Here is a 23,082-nt window from a genome sequence, read left to right on the forward strand (position 1 = left end):
TGGGAATTTTCCCATGGTCCCTAAGAATATCTATCCTCAGGGCACCTGGGTGGCTCAGTTGTTTAAGCGACAGCCTTTGCTCAAGTCAGATCTCAGGGTCCTGGGATGGAGCCCCGCATGGGGCTCCCTGCTCAGCAGAAAGCCTGCTTCTCCTTCTGCCTCTCTGCCCGCTTGTGCTCGCTGTCTCTCAAATAAATAAAAATCTTAAAAAAAAAAAAAAATCTACCCTTCTTGTGGCATTCAAGAAGGCTGTGCCCTCTTCTCTTTCTATATCTCTTTTTGTGTTATATGCTCAGGGCACGTTGGTTTGTTCCGATAGAATAAGCTAAGAAATTTTATTGCTTCTTGCTTTGGAAAGTGTTGCTCAAACTGGGTATAATTCTCCCGTCAAAATTTCTCTCACCCTTGTAAGTCTTAGCCCAAATACCAACTCCTCCATAATCTCACCTAGTCTATATCCATTTCTCCTTCTTGCATGCTTTAAGGACATGCTCTAAGCTTTGCACTTAGGTAATTACTTCAGTGTGGTTTTATGCATAGTACAGTGGTTTTCTTATCTTTTCCCCATTAAAAACCTCTTGAGATCAAACAGTGTTAACTTAATAGGTCAGGTAATCAAAGACAATTTTAGTAACCAGTGAATATTTATTGAATTAAAATGATTTATCTCATGTCCATATGACAACAAAATCTAGATTAATGAATTTCTATAGAAAAATTTGATTTTAGCTTAATAAATTGCTCCACCATTTTTTTTTTTAAAGATTTATTTGAGAGAGCGAGAATGAGAGAGAGAGAGAGTACATGACGGGGGGAGGGTTAGAGGGAGAAGCAGGCTCCTTGCTGAGCAGGGAGCCCGATGCAGGACTCGATCCAGGGACTCCAGGATCATGACCTGAGCCGAAGGCAGTCGCTTAACCAACTGAGCCACCCAGGCGCCCCACCATTTTTTTTTAAAGATTTATTTATTTTAGAGAGCAGGAGCATGAGGGGGAGGGAGAGAAAATCTCAAGCAGACTCCTTGCTGAGTGTGGGCTCAATTTCACGACCTGAGCTGAAACCAAGAGTCAGATATCCTGCCGATTGCGCCAGCCAGGGGCCCCCTCAACCATGTTTTAAATATGTGTGATCTTGAGATATCAAATGACAGGGCAAACTTCTGAGAGTGCATAAAATTCTTTATTTAGAACAATAAAGTATATGTATATATAATGTAATTTCAAATTCAACCTGTATAAAAAGGGGTCAGGACATATACCTAGTTTAAAAAGTACACATATAGTATATACACATACACATCACATTTTACAACCTTTTTTATTTAATTACACTTCAGTCATAATAAACTAGAATAGTGTTGACATACATTTACATTACAATATGCAAACTCCAATCTATGACTGAACTAGCAATATATCTATGCATCCATCTAAATGTCTGAATACTTTTCAAGTCCATCAATTTAAAAAATAGTGACAAGTGGACACTATAATCACACATTAATCCTTAGAATATAGAATAGGATATTCTTATTGAAAATTCTTGAGTCTTATAACTGAGAAATCAAGTAATTGAAAATACTATGGTTTTTAGGTTAAACAATTATCTTAATTTTATTTTTAAAAATAACATCATAAGGATGTAGTTGGAGATGGCAGTTATAAATTTACAGTGCTTAGGAAACATTTTAGGATTATGAATATCTACTTTAATATAAATTACTTCTAAAACATCTTTTAGGAAATTAAAGTACCATTATTTTATCTGTAACAAAGGCATTTCCAGACTTGTTAATGGAAAGCAGCAACACCATAAACCGTGTGATCAAACACCATAAATTACTAGAATTTCAATTTGAATGTTTATATTTTAATGCCAATTTCACAAAAAATACTGTTTCAAAGACAAGCTGGCTTAATTAAAATTCTTATCCCACTTTCTAATTTTAATATGTAATTTATGGATGACCCCTTTCCAAATGGATTATAAATTATCTTTTGGCACTCAAAAACTTTGAGCCATCTTACGTTTTATGCTCTAAGCTTTTAATAAAATGAAAGCATTTAAATAAGCTTAATTTGGTGCATTTCCAAAAGTTACACATATCTTATAGTATCTCTTTCTAAAATGTACTTGCGGTTTTCATTCTTCAGAGGCGATCCAAAAATGTTTACTTAAGCAAAGGAAAAAGCCATCTCTTGTGTAAATGGTTATCCAATTCATCCTACATGAGATTTAATTTTACTTTTACTAACGGATCCTATTTACATTACAAACAAGAACAGCAATGACTTTTTATGTTCAAATTGCTTATTCACAGAGATCAGAGTTCAATATTTTATATGGAGTAATTTCAGATCTATTTTATTGTGTTTGTCAGTCATATATCAATAGGTTTCACACCTAAGGAGATGTGACCTCCAACTTCACCATAAAGGTGAATAAAAAATTGAGATCCAAAGAGAGGAAGTGACTTACCAATATTAGTTAACAGCCGAGTGGAGGCTTCTGACAATTTTCCCCCACATCCACCTTGCTATGCCAAACTATCTTTTTGAAAAATATTTCTTAAAGAATAGGTGGGAATGGGAATGGCTAAATGCCTCATGTTGGAATTACATTTTGAAACCAAAACCTAGCTGCACAAAAACATTAAGAGATATCAATGAATTCTGAATGGATTCTTCTGTTACTTTCAAACCTCAGTTGAATTAGAATACCAAAATATGCCACAGAGTTTCCCCAAAGTACTTTAATACTCAATTAAATGTGTTTAATTCTTACTAAAAGCAAACATTGCATTATAAACACATACTTTCTCATACATTTTCATTCTTCACATAATCCTTTTTAAAGAGAATAGGGTACTTATTCTTATTATCATATTGAAAAAAATCAATTTGTCTCTGACTCATTAAAAAGTGGCAGTGTGGTAAGCACATAAGATTAGAACACAAAATCCAGCAACACTTCAGTATCACTGAGCAGGCACCATTTATCACAGAGCCAGTTTCTCTATAGGCTTGTGTTCTACCAAAGAGGTGCAAAGCTTTTAGTATAATTTAGAATCTGCAGACTTCTGAGATCATTTTAAAAGGTAATTTTGAAATGTTACAGAAGATAACTATCAGATACATGGCACCAATTTAAAAGGTGATTTCATGGTTTATAGTATCATTTGTGAGTTTTCCATGATTTCTGAAGGATATTTAGGACACATATTGGATAAAATAAAGCAAAGATATATATATCTATATATATCTATTTATCTCAAAGCAGATATGACAATTCCCAAGCACCTAGCATCCAAAATAATGTTCAGCCTTTTTCTACTGTTCATGCATTTTATCAAACTTCAGTGTTTTAAAAATTGGTAATTCACATAACTCTCAATGAACGAATACATTTAATTAGGCAGAATATATTGCCCCTCGCCTATCATGCCATATTTCATAACTTGCTGAATTCATTTCTTTAACTCTATTGATTAGAACCATGTCCTTGAGTGTTAAAACCCAGCTCCTAGCTTTGAGAACAAAAGTGCATTTATTGTTCTCTCAAGTTCATTAAACAGCATTTTCTCATGCCTAAGAGAATCGAAACCATTGGTGAAATAAATCAAATTATTAAATTGAGAAGTATCAATCTTCTCAATCTACACCTGACCTGCACACATAGCTCATATTAATTTATATCTATTTTCCTCAAAACAATGTCACACACTAAGACAGGTCCTTTCAGCAATTAAACTGACCTCTGATTTTATTACTGGTCGATTGTATCAGGGGATATTTAAGGGCCTGAATAAGTCAAGGCAGCTTCCCAAAGCACCTGGGTTGTATCTTAGAGAAATGACTACCTTTTAAGGAACCCCAGCACTTTAGAGAAAGAAGGATCATAGAAATCATCTGGGCTCTTTGGTACAAAAAAAGAGCAAAGGCCACTTCACTCGAGTTTTATTTGGATCTGCTTTGAACATAATCTAAAATCCAACTATGCTAGATATTCTTGGACTTTTGAAATCAAAGGAAAGCTCACAGTTTTTCATGCCCTCCCTTTTTTTTAAATCACGACACTGAAAATGGTCATCTGAGGGGGTAGAGCATGACAATAATGTTATAACAAGAATTAAGTTATAATAGAAAGCTTTGGGTTCCTTTATGTATGTGTTCATGATATAGTAAAAGAATCTTCATCAAAATAAACCACAAGAAATCATTTTAGTCAGATGTTTCTTTGCCTATAAAAAAATTGGTAATGGAAATTCACATAATGTCTTAACAAGTTTTAGTTTAAAAGCATGATGTCCATCTTGGGAATTCTTACCAAATTCACTCTTAATAGGACAAACGCAGTTACACATTTTAAATAGCAAACTGACATGCATAACTACATAAAGCTCGCTATTTTTAATTCATAAACATTAATGAATATACAGTGCCTGATTTTAAATAAATGGATCCTTTAAACTAATGGTGATAATGGTGATTATACAAGAAATAACTAAAATTTCTTGATTCCTTGCTGCCTTATAAAAGCCAAGTAACCTAGTTTTCAATACCCATATTACCATGTGGGTGTGGTTTTCTAATTTTAGATACTAAATATCATTTATTTTTACTTTCTCTCATGATGTAAATTGAAAATGGGACCGACATATATTCAGCAATTTCTCTTAAGTCCCTTTACATAACTCTGTAGTAGTTTTAGAATATAACCATTTCATAATATATTTTGGAAGCACAATTTATACACTCTTACAGTGGCAGGGGAAAAGGGTGTCGAATGTGCTCCTCAGTGACTGTCTTGCTGTTCAGTGTTCATAGCTTTGGGCCATAAGTCTTTTGGAAAGTCTCCTCTCTGCAAAGGCATCAATATTTTGGGGGTTTTTTTTGGGGGGGGGCTTATTATCTTTTTTTACCTTTTTATTCAACTTAAACTAAAAAACAAAAAAACCTAGTTCATCCATTTATTCCCCCACCCCATCCTTTGCAACCACCAATCTTTCCTTTGTATCTATGAGCTTGGTATTTTTAATTTTTTTACTTTTATTTTTTTTAGATTCCACATATACGAGAGATCATATGGTATTTGTTGTTCTGACTTATTTCACTCAGGATAATGCCCTCAAGATCCATCCATATTGTCACAAATGGCAAGATTTCATTTTTAGAGCTGAATGATAATCCATTGTGTGTGTGTATGTACACATATATACCACATCTTCTTTATCCATTCATCCATTGATGGACACTTACATTGTTTCCATATCTTGGTTACTATAAATAATGCAAAGAACATAGGGGTTTATACTTCTTTTAGAATTAGTGTTTTCATTTTCCTTGGATAAATACTCAGAAGTAGAATTCCTGGACAATATGGCAGTTCTATTTTAACTTTTTTGAGAACTCAAAATTTTCCATAGTGACTACACCAATATACATTCCCACCAACAGTGCACAAGGGTTCCCTTTTCTCCACATCCTCACCAATACTTGTTATTTCTTGTCTTTTTGATTTTAGCCATTCTGACAGTGTGAGGTGATATCTCATTGTGGTTTTGATTTGCATTGCTCTGGTGATTGATGTTGAGCATCTTCCCATCTGTAGGTCTTCTTTGGAAAAATGTCTATTCAGATCTTCTGCCCATTTTTAAATAGATGTTTTTTTTCTATTGAGTTGTATGAGTTCTTTGCAGATTTTAGATATTAGCCCCTTATCAGATATATGATTTGAAATCATTTTCTCCCATTCAGTAGGTTGTTTTTTATTTTGTTGATGACATCATTGTTCTAACTCAATACTGGCTCCCAGGCATGATTAGATCCAGCTAACCATGTCCATTTGTCTAGTGGGATATAGGTTTATGTTGAGAAGAGACCAAGATCAGACCCAGACCATTAATTAGCATCTACAAGGTTGACATGTTGCCCTACTCCAATTATTTTGTTTCCACTGCTTTCTATATGTAGAGTTGCTGATGCTATTGAGTTTTTGTTTTTAAATTTTTTTCTAGATCCCTTTGAGAAAAATTATTACCCCCCACTATTCAGGATGAAATCTACTTGCAGAGACCAAGATAACTATGAACTGCAGGTTGTAACTGAAAATAAAGCTATGTGGCTTTTCAGCAATTAGACATTTCTGGAGGCATGCAAAATGGTGCATGCAGTCTGGGACACGTGCTTTCTCTCCCAACATCAGTTGCAAGTTCTAAATGAGACCACAAGTCCCCCAGGTCCTTAAAATAGAGTCCTGCTCCATGCAAGTTCTTCTTTATAGATGATTAATTCAGTGCCAGTTTCACAGTAAAACACTTTGTTCCAATTTGTGAATCATCCATATAGAGTCATGGGTAGCAAGAACAGATAAAAATGCAGTCTGTCACTCCAGACAGATAATGAATTTGTTTAAAGCTGCTTCATTTATGAAGCAAACATGAACTGTTACCCGCCTAGAGAGGAAAGAAAAGAGAGAGGTTATGGTGTATCTGCTTTCTGCTCTTTTCATTCTCGATAGCTGAATTCATAGGACTACAGATTGAGTAATAGACTTAAAATAAACACTTCACTTACACAGACTAAAAGAACTTGACAAATCTTTTCCTAGATGCAATGGCTAGTCACTCCCTCTCTGATCTTTCTGGTAATGTTTAACATTATCTGAAATGATCCTACTGTTTGAGTCTCTCCTCCCATTAGAATGTATGCTCCATGAGGACACAGAGCTTTGTCCACCTTTTTTTTTTTTTGAAGATTTTATTTATTTATTTATTTATTTATTTAGAGAGCGAGAGCGAGCAGGGGGGAGGGGCAGAGGGAGACGCAGACTGCCGGCCGAGCAGGGAGCCCGATGTGGGGCTCGATCCCAGGACCCCCGGATCATGAACTAAGCCTAAGGCAGACACTTAACTGACTGAGCCATCCAGGCACTCCTTTTATCTTTTTTACTGCTGAACTCCAACACCTAGAACAGTGCCTGACACAAAGGAGATACTCAGTAAATATTCCTTGAACATACGATGGATGAATGCATACCCGGTGGCTTTCACACCCGTTTGCATACCACAGATTGTTTCCATTTGTGGTAAGAGGGTTATCTTGTAGCCTTGAATTTCTCTAACCAGGCTATGAAAAGGTGGTGGGTAAGTGGTAAGGGGAGAGGCTTTGAAAGACAAAGGCAGTGTCTAGAGAGAAATGGAGTAGCATGAAGGAGATAACCAGTGGGGAAGTTGATCACCACCAACAAATAGCAGCCTTCTGGCCACTGAGCAATGCCAGAGTCTTGAATGCCTAGCCAGGTTCAAGCCATCACTTCTCCCAACCGAGGAATAGCTGCAACAAGATCGCTTTCAATACTGTCAGCCAAGAAAAGACAGAGCGAAATCCTGGCACAGCATCCTGACGAAGCCCCTGGGGAGGTTCATTTGGCCTAACATAGCTTATTGTACTTGTTGAAACACGAAAGCCAGACATTGTTTCATTTCTTCAGAGCTAGTGTTAATCCACTGAGTTTTGGGCTCGGCTTTAGGATTTTTAACTTTCAAGTCAAGTATCTATACTTCCTTAGCTGTTTTTTTCAGTCACAACCCCTAAATAAATGTGTATGTTGCTTTTTCTTCCCTACTCAATACTCTTTCTCTTTGTCCTTATCAACTCCAGAGTCTCAGTTTTTAAATATTTGAGATCAATGCAGAGGTTAAATATAAATTGTGTAAAATTCCATAGTATAAGTGATAAGTGCAGTATTTTTTCCAGTCTCTCTAAATGAATATACCAAAAACCATATTACATGACAATTTACTAAACAGAGAACTCTAGAAACTAGAGAACCTACATTTGGGAAAGGAGAATTAAATCCTGAAAGAAAACTTAAGAAACATTAATAAAACTTCAGAAATCCAAAATATAGAGCAGATATTTTAAAATAAAGCTTGATTAAAAAAGCAAAAGGGAATCACAAAGAGAAACCAAAAGGATGTATTTTTTAAAAAGCTAGTAATAGCTTAAAATTCTAAACTTAAGTAGAGAAGCAAGACTGGAAATCTATTTCTAGTTTTGTCCCCAGGTCTCTTAGCAAAGAAAGTAAACTTGAAGGTTTGACAACTCTTTTCCCATAAAACAAAAGATACAATTTTTATAATGATACCCTAGATCCTAGTAACAACCTCATGAAATTTCAGAGCAGGGTGAGTTATATTATCCCCTTATTATCTGTGAAAAACCAGGGAATAAAAGACAACGGACTTATCCAGGAACATACAGCTTAACTAGTTGCAGAGCCAAGGCCTGAACCCAAGTCTAATCCCTTCTAATCCTCTATATTATAATGTGTCTACAGAAGGAGTTCAAAGACAAATCCTCCGAAGCTCCAGAAATTCTTAGGAAACATCTAGTAGAGAGTCACAGATCTTGCCCAGTCCTGTGTGTGTGCTCAGTGACCAAACTTGACTCAAGGTCATCCATATTCCAACTCTAAGATCTATTATCTTCTGTCTTAGCTCAGGTCTGCAGGAAATGTCCAGGTTGTGTTTCTTTTGTGAATCTCTCCACCAGCCTAACTGTAATAAGAATTATTAAATAATATATTTATTTATTATTATTTTTAACACTTACCCATGCTGGGGTGTGTCAGTCCTAGTGTCTACAAACTCATGCTATTTACGGTCAACCAAACTGGGCCCTCTCCGTGACGATGCTGTCCTTCTCCCAAGGTCTCAATTTAAATTCTTTGTAGCTGACTCCCAAACCCCAAATCTATTATTTCCAGCCCTGACTGTTCTTTGAATTTCCAGTCTAATGTATTTGGTCACTGGTATTTCCTAACAGCTCCTTCCCTTATTTTTTTTTTAACCACCACCTGGTTAGTCCTATAGGCTCTAAATCATCCTTGAGTACTACCTGTGATGTCAAGCCTCGCATTCCACCAGTAACCAGAATGTGTTGATTCTTTTACTGCAAATCTCCAAAGTGGTTCATACTTTCCTATTTCCATGGCTGTGACCCTAGAACAGGTCATCCTGTTTGGAAGACTGGCCTCCCAAGTGGAACTCCCTGACTCCAGTTCACTGCTCCCATCCCTGTGGTCTGGCCACACCAACATCTCATTGCTTTCCTAAACCTTGGCTTTGATTGTATCACTCACATCTTTTCTAAGCCCTCCAACATCTCTTCACATTACTCAATACAGTATACGTCCTATACTTGGAATTTTTCAAACCGATGCCCACACCCTTGTTTCTCAGCCTTTTATCCCCTCATGTATGACCTTCCACTGGAGTCCAGCTGTACAAATGGACTCTTGAACTCACACTCTGCACTTCTGGCCTCCCTGACTCAGTTTATGCCATCTGCAGTATCCGGATTACTCCTTCCCTATTGCTATTACAATTTTACCCATCATCCAAGATCTGGCTCAGTATGCCACCTCCATCACCTACATTGTGATGAAGACTTTCTTCTGTTGCTAGTGATTTCTCTCCCTTCAAATAAGGCAACTGTGTCCGGTCCATCCATACCATACCTATGTTGAGGACACATCCTGTACAACCATAAGCAATGGTCTTGCCTTTGATCTCTTATTGCATTTGCCTTGTAAGTTCCTTTCATTGCTTTTTTAACTTCATAAACTTCTGGTTTCCTTTTAAAAATAGGTTATTATGCATATGCCTTATTTCCTTTTGTAGGTTATAAGCAATTTGAGGACACAACTAGGTTATATTAAGCTCTGCATCTAACAAGCTACCTACTACAGCGTGTTGGAACCACATTTGTAGGAAGAATGAAGAGCACAATTTTTCTATAAATATTTTATTTCTTTCTCAAACTGCTACACACAAGCTAATAAATGAAAAAAATTCTTGTGGGATGCCAGCTATGAATACTTGGCATCAGCTCGTTGATTAAATCAATTTTTAACTTTTTGTATAGATATTTTCATGTTTGGTGTTAAATAAACACCACTCTAGTATATTTTCACTTAGAGCCAATTTCTTTTGTTTCTAGCTCATTACCTTGTAATCCTTCCATCTTCTTTTCTTGTTTTTAAAATATCAAACCATCCTTCTCTTCATTTTCCAATTATGGGTTATTTCATTTGAAGAGCTAACTATTCCATTTTCTATTCTAGTATTCCAATATTTGTCTTAATTTTAGTTGGTGAAACTTACACTTCAGGGAGAAATCCCTGCCATAAATCTGAGTCATTCCCTGAACCTTCCCCTTCCTTGTAAACCAAAAAAATGGCTATAATCCAAATTATATCTAATTTTTAAAATATATAATAACAACTGCACATTACATTTCCATCTTGGTACTTTTTATTACTATTTTATTTCTTGGCAAATTTCCTCTCCTACCACGTCATATTCTGCTCTCCCAAACCTTTTTCTTTATCACACCCCTCTCCCCAAATTATACTTCATGTTCCTTGGCAGGTTTTAAATCTCTGTTGGTATAGGGACAAGCAAAGGCTTTATTCTACACAACTGGTACTCAGTAAATGACTACAAATGATACCTATATATTTTGACTTTGGGGTCTGTAGATTCATGATGACAAGCTGGATCTTTTGTCTTCCTTTTTCCTATCCTTCCCATGTCTATTTTTGTTTTTATTTTCATAAATTTTATTCTCTTGTTAATGCAATTCTGAGATTCTTCTCCATTTTTTTCCCAACAAATATTTATTCATCATTTGCATGAACAAGGTATAAGCTATATAGTTTGATGGGATTCCAGAATGAAATTCAGAAACAAATCCTGTCCTGTAAGAGCTTATGGTTTAGCAGAGGACACAAAATGTCTATAAAAGTATTTGTGAAGTCTTATTAATGTGTATTACATTTCACATGAAATGTAACATGAAATATAATTAGAGGGCCATAAATTTGGGAAGTCAGCTTTTTGGAGGTAGCTGAGTCTTGAGAGAGAGACCCTTGCAGACATGATGAGTAAGGTACTTTATGAAGGAGAAAGCCACTTCATATTACTTATCCATTTCACACTGACCACTCATTAACGTGTGAGGAGTTTATTTCTAAACAATCTGAGCTTATTTTTAAACCTAGGTTGATTCATTGTAAACATGAACAATATTTCACATTTTAAGAAAAATAGTCATTTCCCATGACTCTCTTTCTCCTTGCTTTGGACGCTTTACTTTCCTATTGACCCAATTCAGCAAATTACGTGTGCGTGCACACAAACACACGCACAATGAAAATAAACCCAACTTCACTTTCTTAAAGATTTTTAAAAATTTATTTTTTTGAGGTAAGAGATCTTACCCTCTTTCCACATATTTAAGTACATAATATAGCACTGTTGACTATGGGTGTAATGTTTTACAGCAGGTCTCTAGCACTTATTCATCTTGCAAACTAATAAAAACCCTACTTCAGAAGGACTGTCTTCCTTACCAGTGGTTAAACTTTCATTCAGGGTTTATCCACTCTGTCACACTCATTCAACAAGCATTTAGTGAGGGTCTGCAACACATAGGCAACAAGTGAGTTGCTTGTGAAGGAGACACAGTAAGAACCAGCCAGGCTCAGTTCCTGTCCCTGACTGTTCCCTGACAACATATAACTACGCCTAAGTTGCTTGACTATGGTTGCTTTAAAATGCAATTGTTTTCCCTTCTAAACAGGTGCCCTGAGTTTTCCCAGCATAATCCATTTTCCAAATGTCACAGGACAAATGCCACAATTAAAAACCACATGATTAAAGACCTGTGTGCCAAAACAGGATCCCAGCGATCAGTGCAGTCCAAAACCAAACAGAGGACATTACTTGAGACTTTAAGACTCCATTAACCATGTAGTGTGTGGTTTGTAGATGTCTAGCTTAAGGGAACTGAAATGGCAGAGAAGCAACAGTGAGGCTCATGTTGAGATTGAAGGGCAGAGAAATTATTTTTCCTAGAAACCTATAGTTTCAGCTTGCAGAGTATTGCTCCAGAAAATAAAAAGTATCAAGTGAAAGGTCTATTTGTTAACATTATTTGACATGAGCTTAGAGAGAAGGTAAGATGGTGAGCAGGAAAAAAAAAAGTGCTATTTATGCTCTGGATATGATCAAGGGCACGATTAAAGGCCTAAATGAAGTCCGTGTAAATAGCAGAGTTAAAGTGTTAGAGAACTATGGGACATAATTATTATATCATGTTACTTGGGGCTGTTGAAAAATGTTTTACAACTACCAAAGTGAGGCCCTGGAGGAGTTAAAAAGCTCTCTGACCCAGCTTCCCTGGGGAAGGTTCAGTCTGGAGATAAATCTCTGAATCTGGGACAAAAATGAAGCTGGAAGGACAGTGACCTATAAAGAAAAGGCAAAGCTCACGACAGACCATCTATCTAATAACCCCGGAGAGTAAATGATCTTCTGACAATGAGGGAATGCAGGGAATGAACTGAAGACTGAGGAAGATGAGAGGACATTCATGTTCCACTGTAATAAATGCACTCGAGAGCCCATGGCCATAAAAAAACGTACAGCCAGTTGGCAGCTGAAGTGGAAATGAGCAGAGCAGGAACTGATGCGGGGTCAAGTTAGCACCATTCCGGGTGCTCGCCCCCTCACCCCCACCCCACCCCGCTAATCTGGCGTCTGCAGCTTGGCCCCTGAGAAAGTAGACAGGAGAGGAAATAGGAGCATCAGTGCCTCCGGGCCGTGGTTTCTTACTCTCTTTTCTCCCACAAGCCCTCCGCAGACCCACACTATCTATTTCTGGTTTATGTTTACTGCATCCTGGGCTCTGGACTGTGATGAGGCACAATTATTACCAGTCATGTGGCAGGTGGCACTTTACCTTGACAACTTTCTTCTCCTGATTTCTAAGATATTTTGGTTCTTTCTCTTTTTCCTTAAAATAGCAAGGAAACATTTTTGCCATGCACTTGTTTCAGCATCTAACAATTGAGATACTTTTTCTATTATGTTATAGTAGTCACACCTAACTGAAAGGGGTTTTATTTACTCTTCCTCTATTGATATTATTTTATTTTGGTCCTAATTTGTTCTTTCCCCTTGTCTAATTTTTTTCTGGCCTCAAAATTGTAAACACTCCACTGTTAATTTTTTGTATACCTCCCATACAAGATGAATCCACTAATCAGGACCACTAATCACTGCTTGGCCTTTCAAAATGTCAGAACACACATAATTGAATTATGCATATCTAATTCACTGTAACAGTTTCAGTTTAATAGTCAACTTAATAAATTTTATTTCTAAATTTTGGCATCTAAGATGCTGTATCATTTTTTAAAAATCTTTCATCTTGAATTCTAAAAACTTACCAAGATACGAAAGTAACAGTGTTGATATAAGCCACAATTACACCTCTTGAAACTCTCTCTCTTTTTCTTGCAACATACTGAAAAGCAACAAGAAAAACACTTATTTGCTTTTGGACAGAGATTCTGAAGTACACCGTCATCTGGACATTGTATAAGGCAGTTTTTCTGTAAATACAGTAAAAAAAGATGGCAGAATTGAGTGGAAAGCTTACCTTCATAAGCAATACTAAAGAGAAGAAGGAAGACGTTATCTGCTTCAATACAGTCTTGCCAAGTAGTGTAAAAATTCTCACTGCATATGCATATACACATACTAAACATGCCTATCTGTACTTAATATGTGTATATTTATATACAAAGGCATGACAGAAGAGAAAGTAACATGCCAAATGAAACTGTAACTGGGGGTAAATCCAAATATTACTGTTCAGGCAATATGGGGCAAGGTAAAAAGTGATCAGCATCAGCTATAGCAAATGGAAAGTTACCTTAAAAACAATTTTTGTGTTTGGCTTTGGAGAAAATACTAAACAGATTGAGAATAGTTAAGGGCTCCAAAAACTAGAGTGAAGTCAAATACATCAAGTATGCAAGAGAAAGTCACTGCAAGTATCCTGACTAGGAAGTAACCTTATGAACTGGGTTTTAAGGGAGAATGAGACAAAGGTACTGTTTAGAGGGGGAAAGGAAAAGCAAGATCCTTGGCAGCTCAGCCAAGACATCATAAAGATATGAAGATGTTGACTATTGCCGAAGAGCTAAGAGACACAGAGAGGAGGAATCAGTATATCCTGTTGGTAGCATGGAAATGAAGGAGAATATGCAGACATGCCTCCAGAGCCCCGTGACTGGGCGTCTAAGCAAGATTCTGCTGCTTATAGAAATGGAGCCGAGAAAACCTCTATTGATACCTTAAGATGGGTCACGAAGACACCAGTGTGAAGGTCTTCTACAGGTTAAGTGGAGATGTGGGATTGAAGCAAGTGTGAGAGGCAGGAAATGTGGATAAAGACCATCCATATGTGTTGGGAGCTGCCATGGAGAGCAAACAACTTCTTAAAGACATATGAGCATGTGCACGGTCAGTGAATTGGCAACGTCAAGCTTACTTATGCACATATTGAGCAAAACAAAGTACCTTATTTCATTATCCTCTTCATTAATCTGTATATTTTCAACTGTCCTTGTGAGATTTGGTTGTCTCTTCTGGGAAAAGAACAAGGATACATGTTATAAAAATATCAATAAATGGTATAATATTCAAGAGGTTAATGGTCTCTACTTTTATATTTTATGTCAATAACTCCAATAGCAGGGTTTTCCTTTTTTCCAGCATGCAGCATATAAAATACTTTTGCAATAAAAAATATGAATAATGCACCGTATTACTGACTCAACATTTTTCGGGGGCTGGAGGTGAAAAAGCAATAAAGAAACTGAAAGATTTAAATGGTAATCAAATTCGAAAGACATTTCAGAAAGTTGAATCACAATGATTTAGCACATTTCAAAATCTTAGACAGGTCTCTGTGAGAAGAGAACATAAGAACAGAAATCCAAAATAGCAGATAATACAAATGGCATTTCTATTTGGCTTCAAGCACATCATATGATTTGCAGCATATTTCTTCCTTTTTATATTTACTGCAGGCTATTAAAACCAGTTCCCATTTCTTAAGTGTGCGTTTTCAGTGGGAGGGGTTGTCTCCTAAGCATGATAAGGAATAAGGGGAAAACCTTAAGCTTTAGAGTCTGCTGAGACTAAGTTAAGGTAGGACCTTTTCTCAGAAAAGGGCAGTGTGGTGATCGTTTATGTAAATATAGTATGCACAAATAAATACCTGAAGTTCACGAAGTTTTGATCAAGGAAAAAAAAAAAGGAATAGCAACCCTTACCTTCCAGTATAAGGCTCCGAAAGCAAACCCGATCACAAGAGAGAAGAATGCGGGCAATGCCATGGTGGCCCATTGTAAGTTGGAGCCTCCAGTGGGGTTTGAGGCCTTCCCTGTAATTAAAACAGTATAGTGGTGAACACAGCATATCCCTGCTAGAGGTTTTCCTCTTATGCTGTGGTTGTTCCCAACTGTTTCCATAATGTATTCTTGACCCAGCTCTGTTTAAGATATTTGAAATGCTGATTTTTCTGCTGAGTGTTGTTTTGGGACAGCAATACAAGTCCATGTCGTCTCCGAAATATGTTAAGTTGAAAAATAAAAGAAAACCCACACAGAAGGATATCGGACGTGGCTGATGTTGACACACATGGAACACAGACGACATATTCCTAGAAGTGACTTATACTCTCAAGCAAATCCATTTTCTATGACTTTAAAACCCTTCTGTTTTCTCACTCTTCACCCTTTGCCAAGAAATTGTAAAGAGGGCATTTTGCAACCTGGATCAAGGTCGGTATGCATTAAGCTGTTCTGCCTGCCGCAAATAAGAAGTCATTAAATGTACTTAGTGGTTGAAGTATTTTTAGGTACCTCATGCTTAGAGTCATGGCGTTTCCTCATCACATCTGCAGTATACGTTTACTGGATGCCAGAGAGTGCCCAGCTCTGTGCTAAGGACTAAAGATTTGATTTTTCAGACATTTTATGTTGGAAAGCCTGAGACCATTAAACACTAAAGAAAGGCTGAAAGCACGGCTATCTTCTCATTGCTTATTTTAATAGCGAGAGACAGAGAGAGAGAGGGGAAAAAACATGTGAGATGAACTTGGGACTCCTTTTGATCTTGCTCAGCTCCTCTGTGAGCAGCAGAATGATTCATGAATTAAACAAAACACATCTACCACAAGGGTCTCTTCTCTCTGCCTCCTTACAAGGAACAACCTGGTTGTTTATTAGAGACACGGACACATGTGCCAACCTGTACAAAAAGAACTGAAAATCTTCAGTTTTCTTTTGATGAAGGAACATATTTAGAAATTATACATTTTCAGCAATTATAGGATCAAAATGTAAACTAATCCAAGGTAAAGTGACTGTTTTGGGCTATAATATTTTGCAATATTTGGGATACTGTGTCAGCCTACAGTCACCTATTTAACATATTAAGTACCTAAAGTACATAATATAAAAGAAACAAACCACTGTATGTGTATAAACATTTACAGGGAGAACATGAACTTAGATTTAACCTGAGAGGCAAGAAACAAATCTTATCTACTGCAGAGAGAACAGGAACTGGCTATTTCCCCACCATTTGTAAACTGGGAGCAGGAAATTCACTAATTCCAGGACTCCTATTTCCAAAGGGCTCTAACAGGAAGTTTGTGTGTATGTGTTGGGTGGAGGGTGAGTCATGGGTGCCCCTTACACTTAAGGAAGGGCGATGGGGATGGAAGTGGGGTCTTCCATTCATATAACTATGAATCACTTCCTTGAGACTAGATTAGATTAGCGTATCTTCTGATCCACCCCCCATCCTACAGCCTCGTGGGAAATAAGTTTTAGGCATTTTAAAGTAGAATTCAACATGAATTCTTTCATCAAAATAAAGCAGAGTTACAGCATGGGATTTAGTATAACTTAAGTGGTACTAAAATTATTGTAATAATATAGCTATTTTAAGGGTTATATAAGATTGTGTATACTAGTCTGGGATTTAACTACCATTTATAAAAGTGTTTTCTCTCAGAAAATGGATTATAAGCAATTCTTGCCATTTTGGGAATTTTAATACCACTATCTGTACATAACTTGGCTATTTGCGGTTGTATTCCAGTAGCAAGTTTGAATTCTCCTTCATGGCCACTGGCTATATTGATGAAGGATAACCGGAAGGCGGGCAGGTAGGGACTTGCCCCAAGATGAAACCGCCCTTAAAAGGATTTTACACCGCCCTGGAAAGAGCCCTCCCCCCTTTCCCATGTGACAAAAACCTGATTGGATGACAGGCACAGGGAGGGTTAATCAGATTGAAACAGCCTGTCAACAAGCCCATAAAAATCCCTAGACTTAGAAACTCTGGTGGCAACCCCTTTGGGTCCCCTCCCTCCTTGGGAGCTTTGTACTATCACTTTGCTACCACTCAGTAAAGCTTGCTTTGCTGCCCACCACTCTGTCTGGTCTACCTCTTCTTCAAAGTGGCGTGACCAAGAACCGTGGGCACAGAGAAAAAAATCCTGCAACACTACAGCCCACAGCGTCTATTGGGACTGCTGTGTGGTTATGATAGATTTGACCAGGTGACCTCCTGGAGGCATACAGAGAAAACAAAGGAAGCTATTGATATTTTTGTCCCCAGACTCCAGTGGAAAATGAATGAGCTACGATGATGCTATGGAGAATTCTATTACATATGTTTGGGTAGCCAGACGCCCTGGAATCAAGGCGGCCAATACCCTATTCTTCCTGTTCTTTCCAAAAGCCAAATCTTGACTTGAACCATTCAGACCACAGGAAAGACAGGCCCATTAGCAACAAGCAGAATTGGCTTACTAGAGAGTGAGATATTCTGGGATTCCCCACTCACAATCTTTCTCAGGTAGGACAGCCCCTAAAGAAGGTGTTCCAAACAGATCCATGCTGGATGAGAGACCTAACTAAAGAGAACTCACTGCATTCTTCCAGAGTAGTGACTTTTTAACCGCTTTAAAAGTTCCATCCCCAGGACTATGGCCCCAAAGTCCTAGAATCTGACTAACACTACAGCAGTCCACCTGCAGGAGACAGGGAGGGAGGGGCCTGATAAAGACAGAAGGGGAAAGGGACCAGAGGAACTGAGCTTCACCTCCTTGATGGGTCAATGTTAGCTTGCTTTTGTTATTTCTCATTAATGCAAAGAGTTTAATAGCCAGCCTTCAATTCTGTCCAGTGATACTGCCATCCCTCTCGCAGAGAGAGAAAAAGGATGTTATCAGAAAAGGCCTATTCAGACCTCCAGGGCATGACTCCCAAGAGTTTCCACTGCTGCTATCTATCAGGGATCAATGAGATTTAAACTGTGTGCCTCAAGGCCCAAGTGGTGGGTATCTGGTGCGGATGCCCAATCTAGTACAAGGCTTTGCTTTTACGTAAAGATTGCCACGGAAAACTTGTAGGGTGAGGGAGCACATCTGGACAAGATTTGAGCAATCCCAAATCCCTGGGTTGTTGTTGTAATTGTACCTCATTATTATGAATGTCCAAAATTCGTGGGCACTGACTTGTTTGGTTTGACGAATACCCAACATCTGTTCAAATACAGAACATGTAAAACTGTGCTACAATTTTGCTGAACTCTTTTTTGAATGATTTTGCTTATAGGCATCACCATGCCTGTGAACACAGACCTCCTGGTGCTTAGAAAACCTTCAACTCAGTACTCCTCCTTAATTCAGATTCAAAGCTCATCGTAGGCTTGCCACAAGTACTGACCCACAGCCTTGGTGCACCTGTTTGATCTAACAATGACGAACACATATTATACATAAGGCATGGCTCCACATTCAAGCGTGTTAACACATTTCAAACTCAGAAAACTCTATGAAGGAGGTACTATCATCCTTCATTTGACTGGCAGGTCCAGAGAGATTAAGTAACTCACTCAAGGTCACACAGTTATCCAAGGGCTAACACTGGTCTAGAAGTCCAAGCAGTCTGAGTCATAGACTGTCTTTTTAGATGTATAATGTAATGTCAAAGTAAGGACTTCTTCTGTAACATTTAAATACTGTTTGCAAGGATCTTAAACATTCTTTTAGTGTGGTATAAAGGAAATTACTATTATTTTGAAAGCACAACTCCTTTAGTGGATAACTTGAACACTTTTATAAGAGAGATTCATGGGATAATATAAGATACGGAGAGGACACTCATATCTCAGGACTCCTTCATATACAGTGGTCCTCCACCTAGCATGGCCACTTTTTGGGATTTTATCCTGCAAACCAGCCTGGTCACTTCAAATTTCTCTGCCCATATTCCCCCCAAAAATCTTACTTCCTTTATGCTACAACTAAAAACATTTACATGCTTCTATTAAAATACATATTGTAATATATACACAATACATATGATAAAATACAAGGACTGTTTCTCTTACAAGAACGTAAGCTCTACAAGAGCTAGTCTTTGCGCATGGGTATCTAAGTGCCATATTTTTTTTTTTTCCTCCAAGTGCCATATTGATGAGTGATGTCTCCTGACAAAAAGCAGCAAATTATGCAAGACCCATACTTTTCTACAAAAAGGAAAAAAAAAAAAAAAGGAAAGCAAAACAAAGAAAAAAGAAGGCTGACCATTCATTTTGTAATAAAAAAAATGAATATGTGTTTTATATTCAATTGTCGTCTGAGGTAAGTAGAAAAGACTTTTGCTTCCAACCATGATAATAGCAGATTAGCCTCCCCAACCTAAATAATTATTATACTAGACAAATTATTTGAGGCAGTTATTTTCATACACTAGACAACAGGTAGCTCAAAAATGTAATCCCTAAGAGAGTAAAAACACATGGTGAGGCCCATGATTGTCTTCACTTTCTGGCTGGGAGGTATGGAAGATAGAAGCCAATTAGGGTTCCGTGGTCTCACTGAGATAGGGAATCAGAGACTGAAGTTCAGGGTCTCCAGATGTGGCTGGAGATTGTGGGGCAGGGTTACTGGTGCTGTGCAGAAAAGGAGCTATGCAGAAAAGGAGCACCAGAAATCTCTGGAGGAATATCCTTGTCATTGGTTAAAAAAATAAGCTGTACATCCAAAGAAAGAGACTTCATAAAACCTGGTAATAAATAATACCTGGGAAGCTATGACTTGACAGTCAATCAGAGAAAAAGGGGCTCTGACAAGCAAGAATGGGGAGATTTTCTAGGCATTCAAGAGGTATCTCAGAAATTCCATACCTTCGAAATAAGCCTACTCTCCCCCTTCCCTCTAAGAAAGCTTAAAAACAAGACTGGGAAGGAAAATAATCTGCCACTAACTAAACTGCCTATCTGTATCAAAAGTCTCTAAAGTAATGCTACAAAATCTGCATTCTCATAAACATAGTATCCACAACATCCAGCATGTATTCAAAAATTACTAGCCATGTAAAGGAAATGTGACCCAAAATCAGGGGGAAAAAAGCAGTCAATACACACCAACCCTGAGACAACCTAGACGTTGAGATTAGGAGACAAGAACTTCAGAGCTTTAGAACTACAGTTGACCCTTGAACAATGCAGGGGTTAGGGGCACCAAGCTCTTGCAGAGTTGAAATCTACATATAACTTTGACTCCCCTAAAACTTAACTACTAATAGCCTGCTGTTGACTGGAAGCCTTACCAATAACAAACAATTAGAACATATTTTGTATGTATATCTATTATATACACTGTATTCTTAAAATAATCTAAAGAAAATGTTAAGAAAACCGTGAGAAAATACATTTATAGTACTGTAAAAATCTGTTTATAAGTGGACCCACATGGTTCAAGCCCTTGTTGTTCAAAGGTCAACTGTATATCCAGGGGCCAAAAAAGAAAATATTATCATAATGAATATGCAGATGGAAAATCTCAGCAGGAAAATATAGAAAGAATTAAATGCAAATTCTAGAATACAAAATACAAACTTAGCAATGAAAAAATGTACTAGATCCAAACCCATAGAATATACATCACCAAGAGTGAACCCTATGTAAAACAGGTACTTTGAATGGCTATGATGTGTACATGAAGGTTTATCAATTTTAACAAATGTACCTCTCTGTGGGGGATGCTGATAACAGGAGAGGATGCACATGGGTGTGGGCAGGGGGTGTGTGGGAAATCTCTGTACCCTTCCCTCAATTTTGCTATGAACCATAAACTGGTCCAAAAAAAAAAAATTAAAAACAGCAAAAAAAAAAAAAAAGTATGGATGAAAAGTTCAGCAGCTTACAGATGGCAGAAGAGCCAGGAAACTTGAAAACAAATAAGTAAAAATTATGCGTTTTGGTGAACAGAGAGATTGGGGAGAGGGAAAAAAATCTGAACAAAACCTCTATGAACTGTGAGACAATATCAAACTACCTAAAATATGTGTGATTGGTATGTGTGTGATTAAATATACTACGTGTGATTTTTTTTGGAGAGGAGAGAAAATGAAGAAAAAATATTTGAAAAAGTTATGGAAAAATTTTCCCCAAATTTTGGGGTAAATACACTTATATATCAAAGAAGCTTGACAAAAAGCAAAAGAAAAAAATACAAAAAACCCCAGTCCTAGGTACACCTTAGTCAAACTACTACACAGAAGAAAATTTTGAAAGGCAGAGGGAAAAAATGACCCAGCACATATTAGAACAAATGTAAACTCTGAATGCCTTTTTGTCAGAAACAATAAAAGCAGGAAAACAATTGAGTGACACCTTTAAAGAACTGAAAAAAAATTCTGTGAACCCAGAATTCCATATCTAGTAAAAAGCACCTGTAATATTGAAGACATTTTTTTTTTTTTTTCCTTATGTAGGCTCCACACCCAGCACAGAGCCCAATGTGGGGCCCGAACTCATGACCAGGAGATCAATACCTGAGCTGAGATCAAGGGTTGGCCGCTTAACAGACTGAGCCACCCAGGCGCCCTGGAAGACATTTTTTAATTAAAAGAAAAAAAAAAAAAAGATGTTGCCAGTAGATTTACACTACAAGAAATACTAAAGGAAGTTCTTCAGCCTGAAAGGAATTAATACTAGGTGGAAAGTTGGGTTTACAAGAGGGAATGCAGAGTTTAAGAAATAATATATGGGTAAATATAGAAAACAACTATATTCTTTTGCTTTTTAAAAAAGACATAGGATAGTTTAAAGCAATAATTATAAGGCTATCATGAGGCTTATAACCTAGACTATATGTCAACATAGCACAAAAGATGATTCTCACATTTTTTCTTAAGTGCTACAATATTAAGTAGACCACTGCAAGATGTATATTGTAATTCCTAAAACAACCATAAAACAATGCAAAGAGATCTGTTGAAAATAATAAAAAAAAATTAATCCAAAATCAACCTGGAAAGGATAAATAAGCAAATGAGGCAAATAGGAAACAAAATGGTAGGCCCAAATCCAACCATACCAATAACTATATTAAATATAAATGGATAAAACACTCTAATTAAAAGTCAAAGACAGCCTAGCTAAAATAGCAAGGCCCAACTATATACTGTCTACCAGAGATGTTCTTTAAAAATAAAGATAGTAGGTTGAAAAGAAGAAAGGTATACCATGAAAACAGTAAGCATAAGAAAACAGGCTCCACTACTGTAGACAAAATACACTTCAAGACAAAGAATTCTAGCAGAGGTAATGACAAATATTTCACTAACAATAAAAAGGTCTGTTAATCAGGGAACCCATAACAGTAATCAATCTATAACCACCTTATAATACAGCTTCAAAATATATAAATTGAAAACTCATAATCAAAAGGAGAAATGGCCAAATCCACAAGCAAAAGATTTTTAATGCTCCTCTCTTAGTAATTGATAAAAAAATTAGACAAAAAATTTAATAAGCATATAGAAGATCTGAACACTATCAGCCATTTTGATCAAATTTGAGAATGCTACACTCGATATTTGAATGATACACATAAGTTTCAATAAATTTTGAAAGATTACAGTGCACATTTTCTGACAATAGAATTTAGAAACCAGTGAGATATCTAGAAAAACCAAATATTTTTAGACATTAAATAACCCACTTTTATATTACCCATGAATCAAAGAAGAAATCACATTGAGAATTAAAAAATATATATATATTTTTTTATTTAAAAGCTTCCAGGTATTTCTTTCTTTTTTTTTTATTCTTATGTTAATCCCCATACA

General features: G+C 36.9%; 1 protein-coding gene across 5 annotated transcripts in view; it reads right to left on the reverse strand.

The window, feature by feature from the left end:
• Window positions 1–1,298: 1,298 nt before the first annotated feature.
• The window catches only part of KITLG (KIT ligand), an 87,127-nt gene continuing 65,343 nt past the window's right edge, over window positions 1,299–23,082 (reverse strand). For all 5 annotated transcript variants that reach the window (XM_081822177.1, XM_081822178.1, XM_081822176.1 and 2 more), the window contains 4 exons: window positions 15,196–15,305; window positions 14,438–14,505; window positions 13,300–13,376; window positions 1,299–6,454 (listed from right to left, as the gene is read on the reverse strand). In XM_081822177.1, coding sequence (XP_081678303.1) covers window positions 13,337–13,376; window positions 14,438–14,505; window positions 15,196–15,305 — 218 coding nt within the window. In that variant the 3' untranslated portion in view covers window positions 1,299–6,454; window positions 13,300–13,336. The remainder of the gene's footprint in view (window positions 6,455–13,299; window positions 13,377–14,437; window positions 14,506–15,195; window positions 15,306–23,082) is intronic.

Source organism: Leptonychotes weddellii, chromosome 5, assembly GCF_054177405.1.
Source record: "Leptonychotes weddellii isolate Sample4059 chromosome 5, ASM5417740v2, whole genome shotgun sequence".
Classification (NCBI taxonomy): Eukaryota; Metazoa; Chordata; class Mammalia; order Carnivora; family Phocidae; genus Leptonychotes; species Leptonychotes weddellii.